Consider the following 19,641-nt stretch of genomic DNA (forward strand, 5'->3'; position numbering starts at 1 on the left):
GGGTGTGTGTGTATGTTTTTTACTGTATATTTTTAAAAAGAGCACCCAGTTCTGAGGAATCTATTCCCAGCTAAAGCACACAAGCTCTGGAAAGGTCAGAGAGAGGCATCTCTAGCTTTGGTAAATAAACAAATCTCTCCTCTGTGGCTGGGATGTTGTATTAATAGCAGTAGATTTGGTTTCGCATTGTGGAGCTCCTCCTGTTTCATTGCTATTGAAGATAAGAGAACACAAAATGTTCTGTCACCCTCCCCATGAGAAAACAAGCCAACAGGCAGAGACTATTATGTTTAACGATATTACTGAGGCAAAGACCTGGAGGACGCAAACATTCAGGTTTATATTCAGTAATTACTGGATACCATAGCTGGCACACCAGTAACCCAACATTATTTAATGTCTTACATGAAAGAGTTTGCAAGACAAAATCACTACAGTAGAAATAACCCAAAAATAAGGGTTGAGCCTTAAGCAGATGGAAGTTTATTTGTCCCTTTTGCATTTTTCATATTGATTCCATTGCAGCAAAAAGTAACAGGTCGTTTCCGCTGCGTAACCTATTCACCAGTCTGCTACAATCTGTTTTACTTCAGTTTGCAACCTGGAGTGATTCAGACCTTCATTACAGGATACTAGGATTGGAAAAGTTTCTTCAAACAGTTCCTGAAAGGAAAAGATTTCTTGTGAAATTGCAAAGCCCTCTAACTTGGCAGTAAGCATGTGTAAAATAAATTATCCAAGCTGTACCCTAGAGCTTCTCTACACAAGTTATTTGGGAATAACTAATTCTAAAATTCCATATGTGGAATATTTCACTTTGGAATATGTACTCCTGAGTGGAAGGCAAATTTAGCCCATGTTAGCTAGTGGATAAGAAGCGCGATGGGAAGAAATGAGGAATTTATCCTTAACTAGTTAACATATATGACATGTACAATTGCTTTTACAACACTAGGCACCTATTGCATTTGCTAATACAGCTTAAGACATACCTCTTGTCCTTAGTGGCACCTTTTCTCCAGATCGGGCATCAGTCCAAAAAGGAGACAGTCTTCTTTTCTGCAAATAAGCATCTTCTGTCGGAGAGCAGATTGCTAGATATAAGTAAAAATAAACACGAACTAAATCAGATAATTCTCCTCTGAACAGTTGTTTTCCTTGCCCTTGAAATGTCATCAGGTAGAGATTTATTTCTTTCCCTGGTGCTCAGGTAGAGAATTTGTTCAGAGGGGAGTTCTTCCTGCATGCAGGAGGCATTTTGTAAAACTACACCTCTACATAGGATACATAAACAAACCAAATGACTCAACAGAAAAAAAGAGTACATGCAGTGAGATCTTTTCCTTTAGGGATATTTTTACTGCAAGAAAATAAAAATATTGGCAGAAGACAAAGGCACTGAAATCACCAAAATTGTTCTCTCCCCAGTGCGAGTCTGACCAGTCTGGAATTTAATTTTTGGATGTGGTGCCTGATCTGGCCCTAAGGTAGCAGTCCACCTTTCTGTCTGTCAGGAAAAAGAGAGTCTGAGCTGAGGTTAAGGTGCTAAGTGTTTGCAAGTGAATAGCACTTCCCATCTGCTAGACTCCTTGCATTTTACAAAAAAAGATTAATTATTTCTTCTGTATCGGTGCAGACGCAAGCTCCTCTAAAAAATTCATAAGAAATTCTGGGCAGAGCCAATGGACTTACTTGACAGCTACCGATGACTCTTTAAGACGATTATAAATGTCCAGAGAAAGTAACAGTCTTTGTAGTTAGGAATAAAAAAAAAAGAAAAAAAGGTAATTACTCCATATTGTAGCTTCCTTACCATTTGAGAACAACCCCAAATTTAATTCTGCCATCACAGGAATTTTGGCTGAGTTAAATGTGGGAAAAGATTTAAATTTTGAGCATGAAATTTCTTTTAGCTGTGATTTCTGATACAACATATGCCATAGAAATGAAGAAAAAAACCCTGCAGTTGGCATGAGGGCCTTCTGATCTTTCTGCAGGACCCTCTGTGCCTCAGTATGTTAGTGCTTGAAAGGATTTGATATAGGTGGTTTTGGAAAGGAATGAATTTTATTTCTACCTGATACTAATAAGGTTTTTTCATTTTCAAATAGATTTAATAGTCATCAGAGCTGTGCTGTGAATAAGATATTCTAAATAAAATTAAAATTTTTGCGCGTAACATTTTTAATTATGTCATAAGCTACTAAAATTTAAATATTTATTTTTACTTTAAGAGCTATCATTGTGAAATAAATAAATGATGCCCGCTTCATTTATGTACTGACCACTGTAAAAGTAGCGCTAGAAACAGTGTACCGGTTTGAATCATTCCAAGACTATCATGTTCTTAAAAGGCACTAGACATTAAATACGCAATACATGAGAATAATACAGAAATACATTCTTTTATAACGTCAGTATTGGTCCATTTTTTTGTCTTTCTAAAATAGAAATTGTGTGAAGATGTCTTTGAAGCTGAACTTTTGTGTAGTGATTTTGGCAGATTCAAGCTGATATTAAGAACTTAAATCTATTTGAACAGCACCTGAATTTTCCTGTAAGGTCTAATAAAAGGCATCAAGCGGACCCCCAATTATATAAGCAATAATATAATTGCTGTTCTGCTTGACAAGGTCATAATCTGATTTCTGGTTATATATTAACAGCAACAAATTAAGATACTTCCAAGAAGATGGATATCCAGCATCATTATTTTAGTATTCCATGTGTCTTTTAAAAATGTCTCTTTTCTTTCAAGAATGAAGTCTGTTCTCTGAGTTGCAGCTGGAGAATGAGGGCAGCTCAGGCCACCCCAAATCTCAGGAGATCAATAGTGTTAGCAGCTGATGATCTAATTATGGATTATTTGGGTCGGACTCTTTTCTCCTAGCTCAGTGTGACTTGATTGACTCAAAAGAGGTTAGTTCATTCAGTTCATAGGGGTTATAGCATGAGTGAATCATTCCCCTAGTAATTGCCATCCTATTAATCATAAGGAGAGTCTAACATTTCCTATAAGCGGACATTTTGATCTTACGGAAGATTTTTATGCATATCTTAATGATATTCCGTGATTTCCTGGCAGTTATTTGTGTTATTATTATATTTGTATTAGTTATGTATATTTTTAGCAAAGCTCAGGATGAAAGCGTTTGCTCAGAAAAATAGTGTTACGAATGTTTCCTTTGCAACTTAGCCCTCTCTGAATTCTGCAAAGGCAAATATCCAAAACAGGCTGTCACAGTGCGTGGTCATTCATTCACCTTAAGCTGGCTTTATCAAGACACTTGATGATGGAGGGTTTATTACATATTTTAAATACTCGTTGCTTAAGAGATTGAAAAATATTGTCTACTTGTATTACATAGTAACCCATAACTGAATTGCAGTATTTTAGAGTTTCCCACAGTTTCTTGCATGAGCATTTTTATAATCTCCCTATTTTTGTATTTTACCTCATATTAACTATCAATCAGCCTTACAGAACACGTACAATGTGTTGCGCATGTCACAACATGCTCAGTGTAGCACTCAATAAAACTCACAAAGTCCTGCCTTACAAGGAGCAAGGCTCAGTGTAAATAATGGGGTACACTAATTAGGGCAGTCTGTTTTCTCTTTGGTTGTTCCAAAATCCTGCTCAGGAGATGGGGAGGGATCTATCCAAGATATTACATCAGGAAAGCGACTTAGGCTGATTTATACCATCACGTAGGTAGTCGGATTTCCAGAACTTTATGTTCTGGTTTAACAGATGCATACGTTCTGTGAGGGGAGGACAATGAGTGTATGGACAGAAAAGCATTCCCTGGAAAATTAAAAGCCCGGGTGATCATTCTGCATCTTTGTATTTAATTTTTGGAGAATCACACGAAGGAGAGGAGCATGACACCTCTGACAAAGCTAATCAGAAGTTATGAGTATTAATTTCCTGCCTTCCAACACTGATAGCCTGGTAAGCATTTCTTAAATGATAAAATGTTTCTGTCTTGGTTTTTGTTATTTAACTCTATGGTCGCTCAACATCCCGTTAGGGGAGTGGGTTTTGATGAAGGGGAGATTTCACCTTTGGCTTGTAAGCTTTTTAATAAAATGGTTGCTATTCTTCTAATTTGTCTTCAGACTGTCTTGAGGCGACCGCTGATGCACGTGGAGGACAATAGGAGCTGCAGACATAGGTGCAGGTCTGCAAAACGTGTTCCTCAACAGCGAAGGCAGAATTGGAAGCTCCAGGCCCTTGTTCTCTGTGTCCCTGCCCACTCGCTCCCACTCCTTTCCTGCTGCTCTCTACCCCTTCGGTTCTGCTTTTACAGTTCTTTGTGGCTATAAACTGAGTGACTGAGTTAATAATCATCTTTCACCAAGAGACCGTGATAAGCCTGACCCTGCAGCCCCACAAGGAGTTGTGCCAGCACAACTGAAAAAACATTCTCACAAAATTGCAAGCTGGTTTAGACAATGGTACCATGGAGCTGGGCAGTCCCACCTCTTCTCCCAGGCTACCACTTGGTTTTCCCTAACTATTCAGTACCATCTGTCGCTCTGTGCCGGTGTAATCCATCAATGAATATACGAACATAGACTTTTTTAAGTCATCTGGAACAGGATTCTTTTGAATGCAAAGTCTTTTATAGGCTTTCTATCTGGGCAGTCTCTGTTTTCTTTACAGCTGTTTTGCTCCACAGGCGATGTTCACGGGAGTCAGCGTGCTCTGCCCATGACCGAGCTTCTGTCATGTTCTTTACCTAGCCTGCTCATCTTAGCGTAGACCCTTCTAGCCTGTTGACAGCACTTAAAATAACTTTTTATTTAAAAAAAAATATGCAAACAGTGTGAGCCTGCATACAGTATCTTATAGTATCTTATACTGCATTTGTGGACTTGGGCGTCCAGGATGCGTGGCTGCAAAAAAGCCTTAAAAAAGGGGTTTCAGATGGGTCAGTTCTCCAAAAGTCTTACCACGCCATCAGTCGCACAAGCAGTTTGCTGACGAAGCACAGGGTGGTTACAACCAGAGGAACATGGGTGTGGGGACTGATTTTTTTTACCGTTAGTTCAGCAATGGCTGTGAAACAGGAGTCCTATGGGAAAATAAAACCTTTTCTTTAGAACACATTTTTGGATGGCTCTACTTTGGGCAGATTGGTTGGGATCACTGGTGGCTCTGGTCTAATGGCGGGAGGTGCGTGCTTGGAATGCACGTACACGCAGTTTCTCTTTTGAAACAGCGTTGTGTGAATTGTGGTTTACTGTCTGCCTGGTAAAGATAAATTGTACAGAATGTCTCAGTTTATACCAAGTAATGATTTCAGTTAAAAGCAGAGTTCTCACTGCTACTTTACTGAAGGGATTTTGGTTTTGAAGCAGCTTTGGCTTAAGTTCCATACAGTCTAAACAGCACCCTGCAATTTAAGAAGCTCCATCTGATTTTTTTTTGGCCTTCTTTTAGATTCCAGGTGCAAATTATCGCTGGATTTAATCTCCTGGAAACCTACATCCTCATTGTATTCGGGGAGCAACCACAGTATGTGCAGTAAGAGGGCAGGCTTAATCCATGCTTACTTATGTGTGCTTTATCTCTGGCCAATAATGACCCCCAACTTAATTAGCTAATGTGGTGTTTGGGTATTCAATATTTATGCATCAGTGAAGCAGTAACATTGCAAACCCCTCTATTTGTTGAATGCCCTTTTATAAAATCTGGATGTACCCATATGGATTGTTTCAAACAAAAATAAATTGCACCAGCGCTATGTATTTGCAGGTAAAATTGACTTTGATGCAGCTGCTCTATCAAAGAAAAGTTCCCTTACTGTGAAACTCCCGTATCCATGCCTTTCCATGGAGAATATAATAGTGTAAGCATTGCCCAGCCTCCTGGGCAGAGTTTGTCTGATTCCAATGGAGCTGCACAGTAACAGGCTGTACATCTTGTAAGGAGAACATTTCCATCAAAGCTATTTGAGTTTGTTTTATTTTTTTGTATTGATTAAAGAGCCTTTTTTTGTCTTTTTTTCAAAATGTCTAAGTTTTCTTTTGACAATTTTAACTTTGCATTAAAAAGTTCTGGTTTTTTTTAAACATGATTTTTCAGGTTTTTTTCAAGAAATAATACGAACATTTAAAGTTTTTGCTCTGTTGAGGCTGAAATTTTTCATGGGGAAAATGGCTTTACTCCCCTGTGGTATATGCTTCTATCAACAAAAGTTCAGGTTTTGTTTAAGGCCAGATTTATCAGACTAAACAGGCGCTATCACCGTTGACCGGGTTATTCATTAACTGAGGTTACCCTGGATTTGTTCTCGCATATAAAAACAAAATCTAGTGCTCCAGTGATAAATCTGCTGCCTTTCTATTTGAGGTCTAATTCCAACCAATTCCAGCATGCCCATTCCCTGCGGAGCCCAGAGACGCAGCGGCAGCAGCTCTGAGCACAGCTGCCTGGGGCAGTAAACCAGCAGCACAAACCCTCTCATCCCTTACCACGTTCTAAGCCAGCCAGTTTTGCTCTTGTGGTGCTTTCACATTTATGCATCTTTACAACTTTTGAAGACAGCGTTGAATAATACTCAAAATCTCTTCATTTCCTCTAGATGCTTTTTCAGAAAAAAATAGGATTTCCTGTCATTCCTGCACTGGGTTATTATATACTTCATGTGTTTCAGCTACAGCACCCAGCAGACAGCCGCTTGTAAACAACTGGAAGTGTACAGGAGGAGGCACGCAAATACAAAGCTGCCCCAGAGTGCCGTATGCTGCTTGATAACTGAGAGACCTAATCTGTGCTTGCATGCATGCGTGCACACGCACGCACACGGGGCTTCTATTTAGGACTGCTTCTCCTGATATTTATCTCTCTGGGATTATAAAAAGATCTCAGGGTAAGAGGAAAATCTCACATTTAGTTTTGTTGACTCCATTAGCTTAAGGAAGGTAGTTTATTTATTAATTTATGTTTGAAATTCCTTGTTACAATTTAATTAAAAACTCCTTCAGGAAACGGCTTTACGTTTGTCTGTATCGTATTTGTTTATCTGTATCTGTTATGACCTTTCCATTACACATTGCAATGCATTATCACATTGCGAATGTACAGCCATTTTACTTCTGAATTACTTTTTAGGGAGCAGCGGGGGTCAGATGAGGATACTCAAAGCTGGGACACTGACGCCTGCACTGGGAAATTTTGTGACGTTTGCCATATCATCCCTTTATGTTCCAATACACCAAACCTGGGGCGAGGATGAGGATTCGGGGTCTGAACAGCCACACTCAGGACAAGACTCCAGAAGTTTCTCCGGGAGATCAGGTTGGGAACCCCGGGCATGCCCTGAGTCCACAGCCCAGAGACGAGGACTGGATTCCCAGTTTTGCTTCTGTTTCATTCCCTATCGTGGTTTGTTCGTCTAGAAAATAATATAAATAGCAGCCGCTTGTTTATCTGGCTACACAGTCAACAGACTCTACTAAGAGTTGTTTGTCAATTATTTTGAGATTCTGTGATGAAAGTTGCTATACCAAATAGTTTATTTTGACGTGATTTGTGCATACGCCCATGTAGTCATGCTCACATACGTACAGGTTCACAGGATCAGAGTTGCTTCTCTTAAGCTGTCCATAAATACTTGACATGAAAATGCCATAAAATCAGGAAACTGGATGTTCTAGAGTTAGAACTTGAGCCATCAGCCATAGTAAGTATATAATAGAGCTATAGAAATATGCATTGACACTAAATGCGATGAAATGAATACAAAAAGTATACTCCCAAATAGTATATTTACATATGTATTTCCATAAACCACGTATGTCAAACAGATTCTACTGGCGCGTCTAGATTTAGTTTCCATATTATACTTTGTATTTGATCATTAGGTAACACTGGACAACATTATTATTGAGGAGAGCAAATACTGTACAGGATAAATGACAAGTACATTGTGCTCTGTCAATGCAGTTTTTATTCACAGCAGCGAAACTGCATTATCATTGCAAGAGACTAACTCCATTTTGTTACGAAATGCAGTATGCCTATAACAGAGAGCAATACAAATGAAATAAAATATACTGATTATATAGAAAATTAAATGCAAACTATTTAAAACATCTTCAGGGATTAGAAGTAATAGAATTTTACAGCTACAACTGCACAGCTGGCAAACCGAAGTCAGAAGAAAACAATCACCCCACTCTAGATGCACAGAGACCCTGGCTCCTAACCTTGGCTTTTAAACTTGAAGCTCGGCAAACAATATTTCTGCTGTGATCTGGACAGGTGGCAGCCCCATCGCAGAGCCCTCGCCAGCATTACCACCCTCCTCATTTAGACTTTACATCAAGTCTGTGTGAGCTCTGGCTTGAAATCAGATGCCTCACGTCTATCAGCCAAGACAAAGGCTAACGCTTATTTATTAGCCCCAGTTCTAAAGAAGCAAAGGTATTACAGAAAGGACCACTGTTCATTTAGATTACGCAATATTTTTAAGGGACGTGTGATACATAAAGGACTATTTATATGTCCATTTGAAAGTAACTCCTAATTACCGAAAATAATTCTTATCCTAAACAGATTGACACTGCGAAGAAGGTACAGAAAAACAATTCTACAATAGCGTAAAATAAATCTGTCTCATTTGTGGGTACACAAAAGGATTAAAGAGTATAATTTTACTCTCTTAGACCAAATGAAGTCCTAAATTGGAAAAGCAGCTCCATCCAAGGTCGCCTCTGTTGTTTCCAAAAATATCTTGAAACAAACGCAAGAGGGGCACTTTGTTGGGTGTTATCTAGACATATATAGTTTCAATCAAATTCTTCAAGAAGTGTCAGAATAAAAGTTGAACATTTGTTTGACACTGCCAAGTCACTAGCAAGTGAATCCCTTCAAAGGTTGAAAATAACTTTGATAACAGAATTAAGAATTATGGGATGTTTTCTTTACAGTTAAAAAAAAGCCACATTAGTTTGGGATGGAATTGTAAACACTTTCTAGACATTTCATAGAAGGATTGTACAATTCTTTCCGCTACACAGGGTGAAGTGTTACAAGGTTGTGTTAACGATCCCAGGAAAATATTTATAGTGCTTTTTCCATTATATGAGTTCTCTCTTTCCCTCTCGGTGTATTTCATGATCAGCCTTGACTTCATTCAATCAAATCAACAAGCAGAAAAGAACCTTCAGTGTATATAGATTTTCAAAGGTTGCATTTCACACACAAACGGCTGAAGTACTGTGTAGTAAATATAAAAGCAGAAAAGGCACAGTAAGCACAACAGTAAAAACCCACTATGAAGTATGCCACGCTCCTCTTTGTCAGAAGAATTCCGATTGCTTTCTAGTTATTAGCTGTGGGAGATATTTTCCTAAGGAGACTTAATTTTGAGATGATGTTGTCATTGCCCACGAAATAATAAATGCCTGATTCTCATTACTGTCCTGTGAACGTTAACTGGATCTCTCCCTGGTTCCTGGCTCGCTCGTGCCGATACCTGAGCAGTCTCATCAGCCTACGCAAAATGAAAATGAAGTACAGAAATCCTTTAGGACAAAAGATGCAACATGAATGTAAAGTATTAGTGGAACAGGTTGTCTGTGGGTGACTTTCACTGTTCCGATACAGTTCTGTTTTCTTTTTAATATGCTACAAAAACATGGCAAGCTTTAAAACAAGGAATAAGGGAGATGGGTACAATGTTTTATAAATGCTTTTAAAACCTCAAAGTTTTTGAATGCTGCAGTCCACAGAATGCTGTTTTCAAGCACTGCATCATTTACATAGCAGTCGATAAGCAAAACGCGTAATTTTTGTGTGCTTTTTAATTTCTAAATCTTCGATTTTTAGAATCCCAAATTAATCAGCCCTTTTTGCTTTTGGTAATTCTTCTCTAATGGCTCGGAGATTTGTGTGACAACTGCAAAAACATGCCTAAACACTAGTTTACTTGCCAGAAAATGCTGCAATAGTGTAAACCAAGTAAATTGCTGAATTATTCATATTTTATAACCTTAGAGTTTCACTTGCTATTTAAAAAAACAGTAATCCAGTAAAAAAAAAAAGCATTAAACCCCCACAAATTTTAATTGCAGAAAATCTTAAGATTTTTTCAGTATGAGCCAGTTGTAAAATTTACAATGAAATTGTGAGATTAATTCCTTCATTATTTCCCTTACACGGTTATTATTTGTACATGATGTATGCCTTTATGGTTTTGTTGTTGTTGCTCCCTAAGTGCCAGGCGTATTTTCTATTCCATTCCAGGGAAAAGAAGTTGGGAGAGAAAAAGGAGTTTATCTTTGACAATTGGTAAGATCCCATTTTCCATACTCCTATCAGCTGCATTTTTTCTGGTATTAGCAAAATGTGCAGGATTTGGCTTTATCCTATTTAAAGAGTAGACCTAATTAAGTGCTTTTAAAACTTGAGCACTCGCAATAAACTTTAGAAGCTTAAAAACGACACGTTATTCTGCAATGACGGTCTGCACTGAAACAGTGTAATCGACAATGGCTGGTGCGGATCCATTTGCAGGAAAAGAACTCTTGTTCTTGGCATTCAGCAAATGCTGGTTGTGTGTATCCTAATTTGCAAAAAATACACTTTTTTCAAAACTACGAAGAATGGAAATGCAAAAAAAGGTAAAAATAATAAATATAAATAATGCCTTCAAACATAAAGTTGTATTTTAATGATAAACACTATAAATACTCCAGCACTCCATTTGAGCAAGACAGCCTCCTAGATGTCTAATAAAAATCAAGCCATGTCGCTAAGGACTTGTGTATTTGGATTGTTTGTGCTGGGAAAAACTTCCACAAACGTTTAATTTTTGTTATAAATTAGAATGTGTCACAAGGAACGTCGATTTGTGTTGGATGAAAGTCGTTATTTTAGATAATTATGGTTCTTTTTTATTCTCTGTGTCTTATAAATCTGATGCTGGCCCTTTAATTCCTGCTTGTTCTGTCGGGAGGAAGAATACAGAGCTAAATCCAGCAGACCTTATTTTGGCAAAACTCCCACTGAAGTCAGTGAGGGTTTTGTGAAAGTAAGGACTGCATGATTTGTCTCACAGTTCCTGCTGATTATTTGGAATATGTTTGCTGCCCCCCCCCCAAACAGCAAAGCTCCTCACTGAGTTTGACATCACCACGGCACAGTGGCTTGCAGCGGGTTTTTTTTATGTCTGTAAACCAGAATCATGCAAATCAGTGTAATGCAATTGTGAAAAATACCCTTTTCACCCAGTGACCTTGGAATAAAAGCCTTGAGAGTTTGGAGACTACTGTGGAACTAACGCTACAGAAACAGAAACACCGAGAATTTGGAGAACTCATTTTAAATTCATGCCGACAATTTAAAGAATTCTTTAAACAAGTTGGAAATAGGTCACATTCTGATTGTTAAAAACCAGCTACCCAATTGGGTGTTGCCCAGACAGGTGGTACCTTGTGATAAAATTGTCGATTTGTGTAATACTTCCTCACTGGAACACTGGCACGTCCATGAAAATTTCAATGCTGTTTCCAGTAGGGACTGCAGCAGAGAAAGGCAGCCGAAGAGTTAACAGCGTTCCTTCAGCAGGAAACCTACTGCTACAAACGATAACACAGGGCACACGTTCAGATTGAGTTCTTTAATTTTCTCACTTAAGTCTGAGCAAATACAGGGCCAACGAGAGAAACCAGATCTGCAAGCACCAGCGCTCTCCTCATCCTCAGACACGAGGACGGAGTAACAGCTTCCCACACTCCACTGTGTCAATGTGTCACGACCTTTCTCCCAAGGGGACACCTTTCGGGTGACAGCACTTCAGTCTCTGTGGTTTTTCAGTCGTACATCTCTCTGCCTTCCTGTGGAAGCTGGCTCCAGGCTTGCCAAACACTGCCAGAGCGGTGAGTTAGGAATGGGACTGATGCTGCCAAAGGGCTCTGCGGAGATGACTCGCTGAGGGCAGCCACCAGGTAGTCAGCAGGGAGCTTTCAGTCCCTGCTCCTCTGGGCCAGACGTGAAATAGCGATCTAAGGAGAAGCAGCCTGTACTTCATTTCCAGTTCCTGAACCAGCAAGTCACTCGGAGAACAGATTTTACATTGCTTATTGCGTACTATACTATCCATGCTTATTAATCAGAACATCTTCATCACGCGGACATTTTCTAGGCACTGAACTGTTGCTGAATACTTCTGCTGTGTTGTGTTTTGTATCAGTGAGCAGCATCATACTGTAGGAAAGTCTCGTCAAGAAAGCTCTGGAAATCAGTATATTTAAACATAATAAAGACAATAGCAGGGCCTAACTTTTATGATTCTGAGCAACTATATGCATGTGACCTCATTAGGAATAATATCCACGTACGTAAAGATATACAAATAGGTTACTTAAGGAAGTCTAAGAACATTTCTTTTATTTACTGTAGTTCAAATGGAAGTAAAATGGTACCACTAATATAAACAAAATAATCTCACACCCAGATGGTGAAATGGCTGGTCATGTAACTCGGTAGGTGTACTGTTTTCTCCTGCCTATTTCTGACGCCTGTAATTATTTCATCTCTTAGGGCCATGTGGAACTTGCCGGTAGCTCTAAGGACAGCTGAAGTCAAAATGACTAAATAATGCAAACCTGCAGAATACTACAGTAGTTTTATAGCTGGAATACTTCCTCATCCATTTCTGGGTAAAGATAAGGAGAAGCCTTTTGAAACAAAGTAAGCGGCTGCTCACGAGTGACTGCTCGGATCGCTGTTCCAACTGGAAGAGATTTGGTAAGTGCTGAGCCCCCAGATTTAACTCTGCACATTTTTTATTTATTTGGACCTTCACGAGGAAAAGGCAGGAATTTTTCCATATGGCAAGTTTCATCTTATTAGTTAACCAGCTAGGCTACTAATAATAACAAAGTAAAAAAATTGGAAGTAAGTTTTCTGTTGCAAGTTAGGAAGTAAAGATATAGCTGTGAAATTCAGTCAAAGATTTTTGAATGCTCCCATCAAATCATGAACTAGGTGGAAAAGCCAGTGAACAGAATCCATTAGAGCTGCATTTATTAAATGTCCACTTATATAGAAAGCTAAAAATAGCGTTTGAGTTTTTCCAATTTTCTTTTCATAACAGTTATTATGATTTTCTGCTTCATCTCAGAGAGTCATTTTGCTGCTGCTGTAGTGTATAATCTGTGTGCCCTTTCTTGGTGCACTACAAATGACAGAACACTGATCAGATCAGAACAACAATCACGTCATCTTTGAGTACCTAGCAGTAAACTGTTTTTACAAGGAAGAAAGATGAACTATTTTTAGGGTAACTCTGAACTGAAAACCAGAAAATTATTATACTTGATCTTACTCGACATCATTGCTATGAATTTCAAAAGCATTGCCTTTTTCCTGGGCAGCAGGCTAATCCGTGTACTACATCTTTGCATAAATGGTCTAGTCAAATACAAGTTTTAGGGTTTTGTTAAAAGTTTTGACTTGAAGTATATAAAAATCCCCTTTATCCCTGCCCTGTCTGCTGACTCTGAACCATAGGCTGAATCCAAGGAACTTAAATGTCCATTTTTGGTGATTATCCCCTGTTTTCGGGATGTCTCATAGCTAGCTGTCTGTGTTATTTTACTATTGCTGGCAAGAATTCAGCAAACCCCTCCTTTAGGAGTCCAGGTATACGACTACCATAACGTTCTTCAGATCAACGGGCCCTACAGTGCAGCGCAGGTGAAGTCTGGTAATAACGGTACAGGGCCGGCAGGGAGAAGATGCGTAGGCGTCTCTGGAGGTGGCTGTGCCCACGCTATAGAGTCTGCATACGTCCTTTTCCTGAGCTTCTCCCTTCCTGATCAATATGGTCTCCCTCCTATGCCTTACTAAAGCCCATTCTCCTGCTGTGTAGGGGAATCAACTCCTGCAAGCAGCGGGTGGTGGCAACGCTGCACCATCTCCCCACCCCAGCCAGATCTACCTGTGCCTGTGTCCTGCGCAACAGCCTTCCTTCCACGCTCCCTGAAAACGTGCGTAGGGGAAAACATGCTGCTTCTCCTTGGCCTGGGAAAGATCAGTGTGCAGCTGTTGAGAAAGACTATCTTCAGCTATTCAGCAGTGTGGGAGGGCTTACATGAGGATGTCCCGGGAATCTATGGATCTGAGACCCACTCCTTACACACACGCTGCAGTTTTGAACCCTTTGGGGGCATCCGAAATAAATGTCATTAAATGACCCATTCGAACCTCCTTTGCCTGTGGCCCAGCAAGCTACTTGTCACTAATCATTTGCCTTCTTTCACCTAAGAAATGTAAAAAAAACCAAACAAAAACCACCACCACCATACAGTCAAAACATAGTCATCAGGTTTTATTTTAGTTCTGTTAACAAGTGTATTTAATGCAAAGGCAAACTAGGAACTATATAATTACCATACTCTCTCTTGATATAGAAAACAGCAGCAGATCTCATAGTTAGGTACCAGAGAAAGCAAAATTATTTTTTATGTCCTGAAAAGACATTTTACGTCAGGCAGGAAAAGCTAAAAAAAACCCCTATCTAGAAATTCAATAAGCCAAGAGACTAAAGAAGAATAGCAGGAGTTCTGGTCCCGTAGACTTATCTCTCTGCTTCTGATCCTTCACTGTGGCTAAAAAGCACTCATCCGAAATGATGAAGCGTGAGGGACGGTTTCAAGCCGCACCTACATTCCTCTTCCCCTGGGTCAGCTCTCGGTCTTGTGACGCAATTTTAAGGACAAGGAGAGTTGCTCACAGGTCAAAGCCAGAGCACAGGGCAGCCTTGCCTATCTACCTGTTTTACATACCCTAACGTATGCAACAGCCACTGCGCCACATTTACACCCATCAATAACCCTCCATCCCTGGATGACCCTCTTTGGGTAGTGTAACCCCTTTGGAACCACGCTGCACAGACAAAACAGCATAAAATGTCCACAGTGGAGAAAGCCTTTGGTCGACCACCGCTTACACTTTCTCATGGGCAACTCAGAAAAAACAGAAGAAGGTATATGTGCAAGGAAAACACATTTGTTAAAAACAACAACGAAAGATAATGGAAAAAAAAAATCTTAGAGTCCAAGTAATTGTTCTCAGAACCTACTCCTGACGCTGTAGCAATGAACTGTCTCCTGGAAGCACAATCAGTTTAATTCAACCATGCAAGGAAAGTCTGACTAGGAGTGTGCAGGCAAGGTCTGTGCAGCTCACAGCGAAAATGGCTCCATTCTTGTCAGTCACACTAGGTGAACAAAGACAATGGGGAAGGAGAGGGCCAAGCCAGGAGGGCCACAATTATACAACATCAAGTCCCAGGCCTTGCAAAAATGTAACCTTAGTGATACAGAGTAAGGAACAGAGCAATTACCTAAGTTTTCTGTGACCCTAGAGAAGGATTTCTTTTCCTTTGATCTCTCTGCAGATGCGTGCCATTCCCAGCCTCATAAACCAAAGATTTACGATGAGGTTCACCCTAGTGCAGCTCCCATAACAGACCTCCCCCTTAACCACGGTACGTTGTCACTGAAACGACAGAGGAAAAGCTTCGCAGAGTGGTTAGTTGCTCTTTGTTTATCCACCAAAACCAAATAATGTACAAAAAAATTTACATAGAAATAATGAAAGCAACAATATTTAGTAAGAGGTTACCTTTAGGAAGCCAACACAGCGTCTTCCTGCTTTATGTTGGTAGCAGGAAGAATTCATAATACAAGCCTGTCTTTACCTCCTTCCTGAATGACTTGACCAATGGCTGTTTGATTTTGTTGTTTCAGAAAACATTCTCTCTTACATTCCATTAACTGCTCAAAATCCTGCCACATTTTAATTTGCTTCATATTTGGCCCGTGACTCTCCCGTACAGCTTTCTGCTTCTCTCGTAATTTCTGTTAAAAATACAAAAATATTAGATTTTTGGAACAGTTATACGCCACAAAACTTGCTCACCTAGGCAGCTTGGAATGACAAGGATCTTCATATGCTACTGAAATGTTATTTTGTTCGAGATGATAACACTCCTTGCAAGTGATAAATGCAGTAACACCTGGGACTCAGATATGTGCGTTGTATGGATTGACAATTATTTCAATGTTTTAAAACTGTCTAAATAATCGTCTGATCTATTTGAGAAGTTATGCTAAAATTCTGAGTTCATTTCCATACAGAGCTCTTGCAGTATCATGTTGCGAGCTGCAATGGATTCATATCATGATAGGATAAATATGAAATTAATGTTTTACAATGAAACCCGCTACTGATTATTAATAGTGGCAGCCCAAACCTGTACAAATCACTCACAGACGCACTCAGAAAAAGGAAACTAATAAAAGAAAGACGTTTAGCGTGAATCGGTAAGCCTAACCTCGTCCACGCTGATCTGAGCTTCATACAAGATTAAAAATGGACAACTGCTTTTGTTTAACACTGCTGCGCTGATGATCCCCTGGCCTTTAGTAACAGTGATAAGACTGACAGGCTCAAAATTTATTGTCTTCAACGGGTTGCTTTATATACAACATAAAATCTGAGCTGTCACAGTTTGTTATGCCCATGTTTCAGTTTCTTATCCAAATGGTTTTCAGGGAATGTGCTGTCACGTTAAGCTGTTTGACTGTCCTTTACAGGCGGCTCATGCTATACTCTGCAGGAAATCAAGCCCTGAAGAGCGAGCATGATCTCTTCTCAGGGTATTAGTTACCAATGCCAGCAGTAATGGAATTTTCTTTGTAGGCTGCAATACGCTTTTTATAAAAGACTGACCGTAGCCTTTGGTAATAAGCCCCACAGAAATATGAACTGTACAATGTTTTTACAAGTTAAAAGCTTATTCTTACCTTCCCAAGGTTTTCTTGTTCAAGGATCATTCGTGTATACTGTTCTCTAAAGGAAATATACAATAATTTTATTATGATTTTATTTGGTTCTATGTAACAGGACAGAATAATGATGGAAACATGGAAAATTATGAAAGCATTGGGAGGTTCATAAGTGAGATAGGGGAGGAAGCATGAAGAAACCTTTTTGCCATTGGATGACATATCCCTTGAGATCAAGGATCAGATCTCTCTGATTCTCTCAGTTGTGCAGTCGGGAAAAGTGAGACTGGATCAGTTCTCTTACATTTTTGAAGCAGGCAGGATTACTGCTCCTGCCAGCTTGAAGACAAGAGCAAGATCATTTAAGATAAGACGTACTTGATCCCTTTTTAATAATGCATTTATCCTGGTGATATTCTGAGGTCAGCCAGGGGCCTCATTTGTACAAGCGTCAGAGTTTACAAATCCACAGCCCTTAATTGCCGTGACTGTAGCGTTAGAATGAGTGGGAAAATACAGGAACGAAGGGGAATAGTATTTCACCCCAGGTTTAACAAATCCAATGACTGCAATGGAACCTCTGTGCGTTCCTCACTTTCAGAAAACAGCCGTCGCATTTAGGTGCCTAAATATAGGCTTAGAAGCATAACTGTTGACATTCATTATTAAAAGTCTTGGCTGTACACCTTTGTCTGTAACAAGTGGCTGGATCGCTTTATGACGTGCAAACTTGATACGTGAAACCTGACAATATAATATGCATAACAGCAGGATTCCGATACGTTATTATATACTTGTTTTAGATTTTTTTTGAAACGTGATAATAAAAAAATAAATCTTTTCAGGGATTCACTTGAAAAAAAATTAATCAGTTATTATACTTCATGTGCAGCAGGTACACTTAGAGGTTGAGAGTTTGCTAGTGGACTAGAAAATAACGCAGCTCATCTAAAGAACTTTCCAAATCGCTCAGGGTAAAAGAACATTGCATAGAGAAATCCTAATTTCCAGAAAGAAATATCAGCCTTCACGATACAGCGCGTGAATGTTTGCTAGAGCGTGGTGAGCAGCCGTGTCGAACCAAGGCATTGTGTTTCTTATATTCCTTCCACGTCTGCTAAGTACTCCGGGCTTTCGACTGGAGCACTTGGGCCCCTGGCCACCTGGTCCTGCCTGCCATACTCCCTGCAGAATGGACGTGCAAGGAATGAAGCTGGATCATTTTAGGACCTCTCACTCTCGGACAATTCTAGCTAGAACAAATCAGAGCAATCCTGAGGCTGCTCCAAGTGCTGTGCCGCACAGCCCATCCCTAGCAATCCTCATCAAACCAAGGAGATGCAAAACCACAGGGAATCTTCTTATTTCCACCGGCACACAGCACATGTTCACGCACATTTGACCTTAAGAACATACTTTTTCTTTTTAAGTAGAGTTTTCAAAGTAATCATCAGAAGATTAGATGTCTTTCCTAATAAGGTTTTTCTTTACTATTTATAATGATGACTGGAAAGAATGCAACTTAATAACTTCATTAAAAACCCCACAACTTTCTATTTTTAGAGAAGAAAATTAACTTTTCACATTCCTAAGAAGTGACTCCACGGAACAGAGAGTTTATATTCAATAAAGAGGGGCAGAATTAAGACATTTTTTGTTCAATATGTTGTTAGGAAAGTGCTGTTCTATTTACGGTTCATTTTTACTCCGTTTACATTCCAGCGACTGCTGAAAAATACATTCACATTCTAAAAGGACATCTAGAAAAAAAATTTATCCTCTCATTTTATATTTTGCAAAGATGTCTATGTTGTACTTCGTTGTAATTCATTTACATGTGACGGGTCTGTGACCTCTTACAGAAGGTCAAAAATGTGTATAGTCACTGCGAGAGGGATAATTTCCCCAGCTTCTGTGCCCGCAGTCAGCAAGGGAAGCAGGGACCGCGGAGAGAGTGGTAATGCTCCCTCCACATTCTCCTCGCCATACCTGGAATTACATAGCTGGGCTCAGGCTTAATTCCAGCATTTGGCTTTGACGGCTCGTCTATGTGACTACTCACATTGTGGATGCTCATTTCACAAGTATTGGAGTTGGAGCAGTTTTTTTGCTCAGCATCTGTGAATAAACTCAGACCCTCCCCTTCCCTGCGAGGCCATAAAAGGACAGTGCCTGCTGCCTGACCACACTTCCTCAGCTGCTTGGCCGAGCTCTCTTGCCTTTCATACTAATGAATATTCACATCATCACTAAGATTTTTCTCACAGCCACTTCTCTTTTCATCCTTCTGCTTAATTTTGCTGTTTCATCGTCTTTCATTAGACGAGTCTTTTCTTTTCTACAGCCTTCCATTATTTTGTGAGATGGAGTAAGAGGCTTCTCAGGCTCCACTTACATTTATCTCATCGTCCTTTTCTTCTCCCACCCTAACATTAGTAGTTTTGAATCTTTTCTTACTCTTATTTTTCCTACATTATTTGCCACATAGTGTTTAAATATTTTCGTGCCTTAGATCCTTGCAGAAGGTCTCTGTGATGGATATTAATCTAGCCCTTCATTTCCTAGCGACTGCTGCCTCATGTTCTAGAACCGCGGGAGATGCTGCTCCACTGATACCAGCGCAACGTGCATCGGGACAACTTCTAGTTCATGAGAGATCTGATGGAGAAAGAAGACCTCACCTCTCAGTGTCTCCTGAGGGAATCCCTGGAGTTTTCTCTCTCGGTTTGACACAATGCTATCCCTGTCAACGGCCCCATTCCAGAGCCCATAAACATCTTAGTGGCCAGCTACTGCCTTTTTTTACTCCACTTTGCAATGAGTGAA

The 19,641-nt window shown here is 39.7% G+C and overlaps 1 protein-coding gene across 6 annotated transcripts in view; it reads right to left on the reverse strand.

Moving 5' to 3' along the window:
- Positions 1–14,325: 14,325 nt before the first annotated feature.
- Positions 14,326–19,641, reverse strand: part of IFT81 (intraflagellar transport 81) — a 43,555-nt gene continuing 38,239 nt past the window's right edge. For all 6 annotated transcript variants that reach the window (XM_074605893.1, XM_074605892.1, XM_074605894.1 and 3 more), the window contains 2 exons: positions 16,834–16,879; positions 14,326–15,885 (listed from right to left, as the gene is read on the reverse strand). In XM_074605893.1, coding sequence (XP_074461994.1) covers positions 15,703–15,885; positions 16,834–16,879 — 229 coding nt within the window. In that variant the 3' untranslated portion in view covers positions 14,326–15,702. The remainder of the gene's footprint in view (positions 15,886–16,833; positions 16,880–19,641) is intronic.

The sequence above is a fragment of the Larus michahellis genome, chromosome 13 (assembly GCF_964199755.1).
Source record: "Larus michahellis chromosome 13, bLarMic1.1, whole genome shotgun sequence".
In the NCBI taxonomy this organism is placed as follows: Eukaryota; Metazoa; Chordata; class Aves; order Charadriiformes; family Laridae; genus Larus; species Larus michahellis.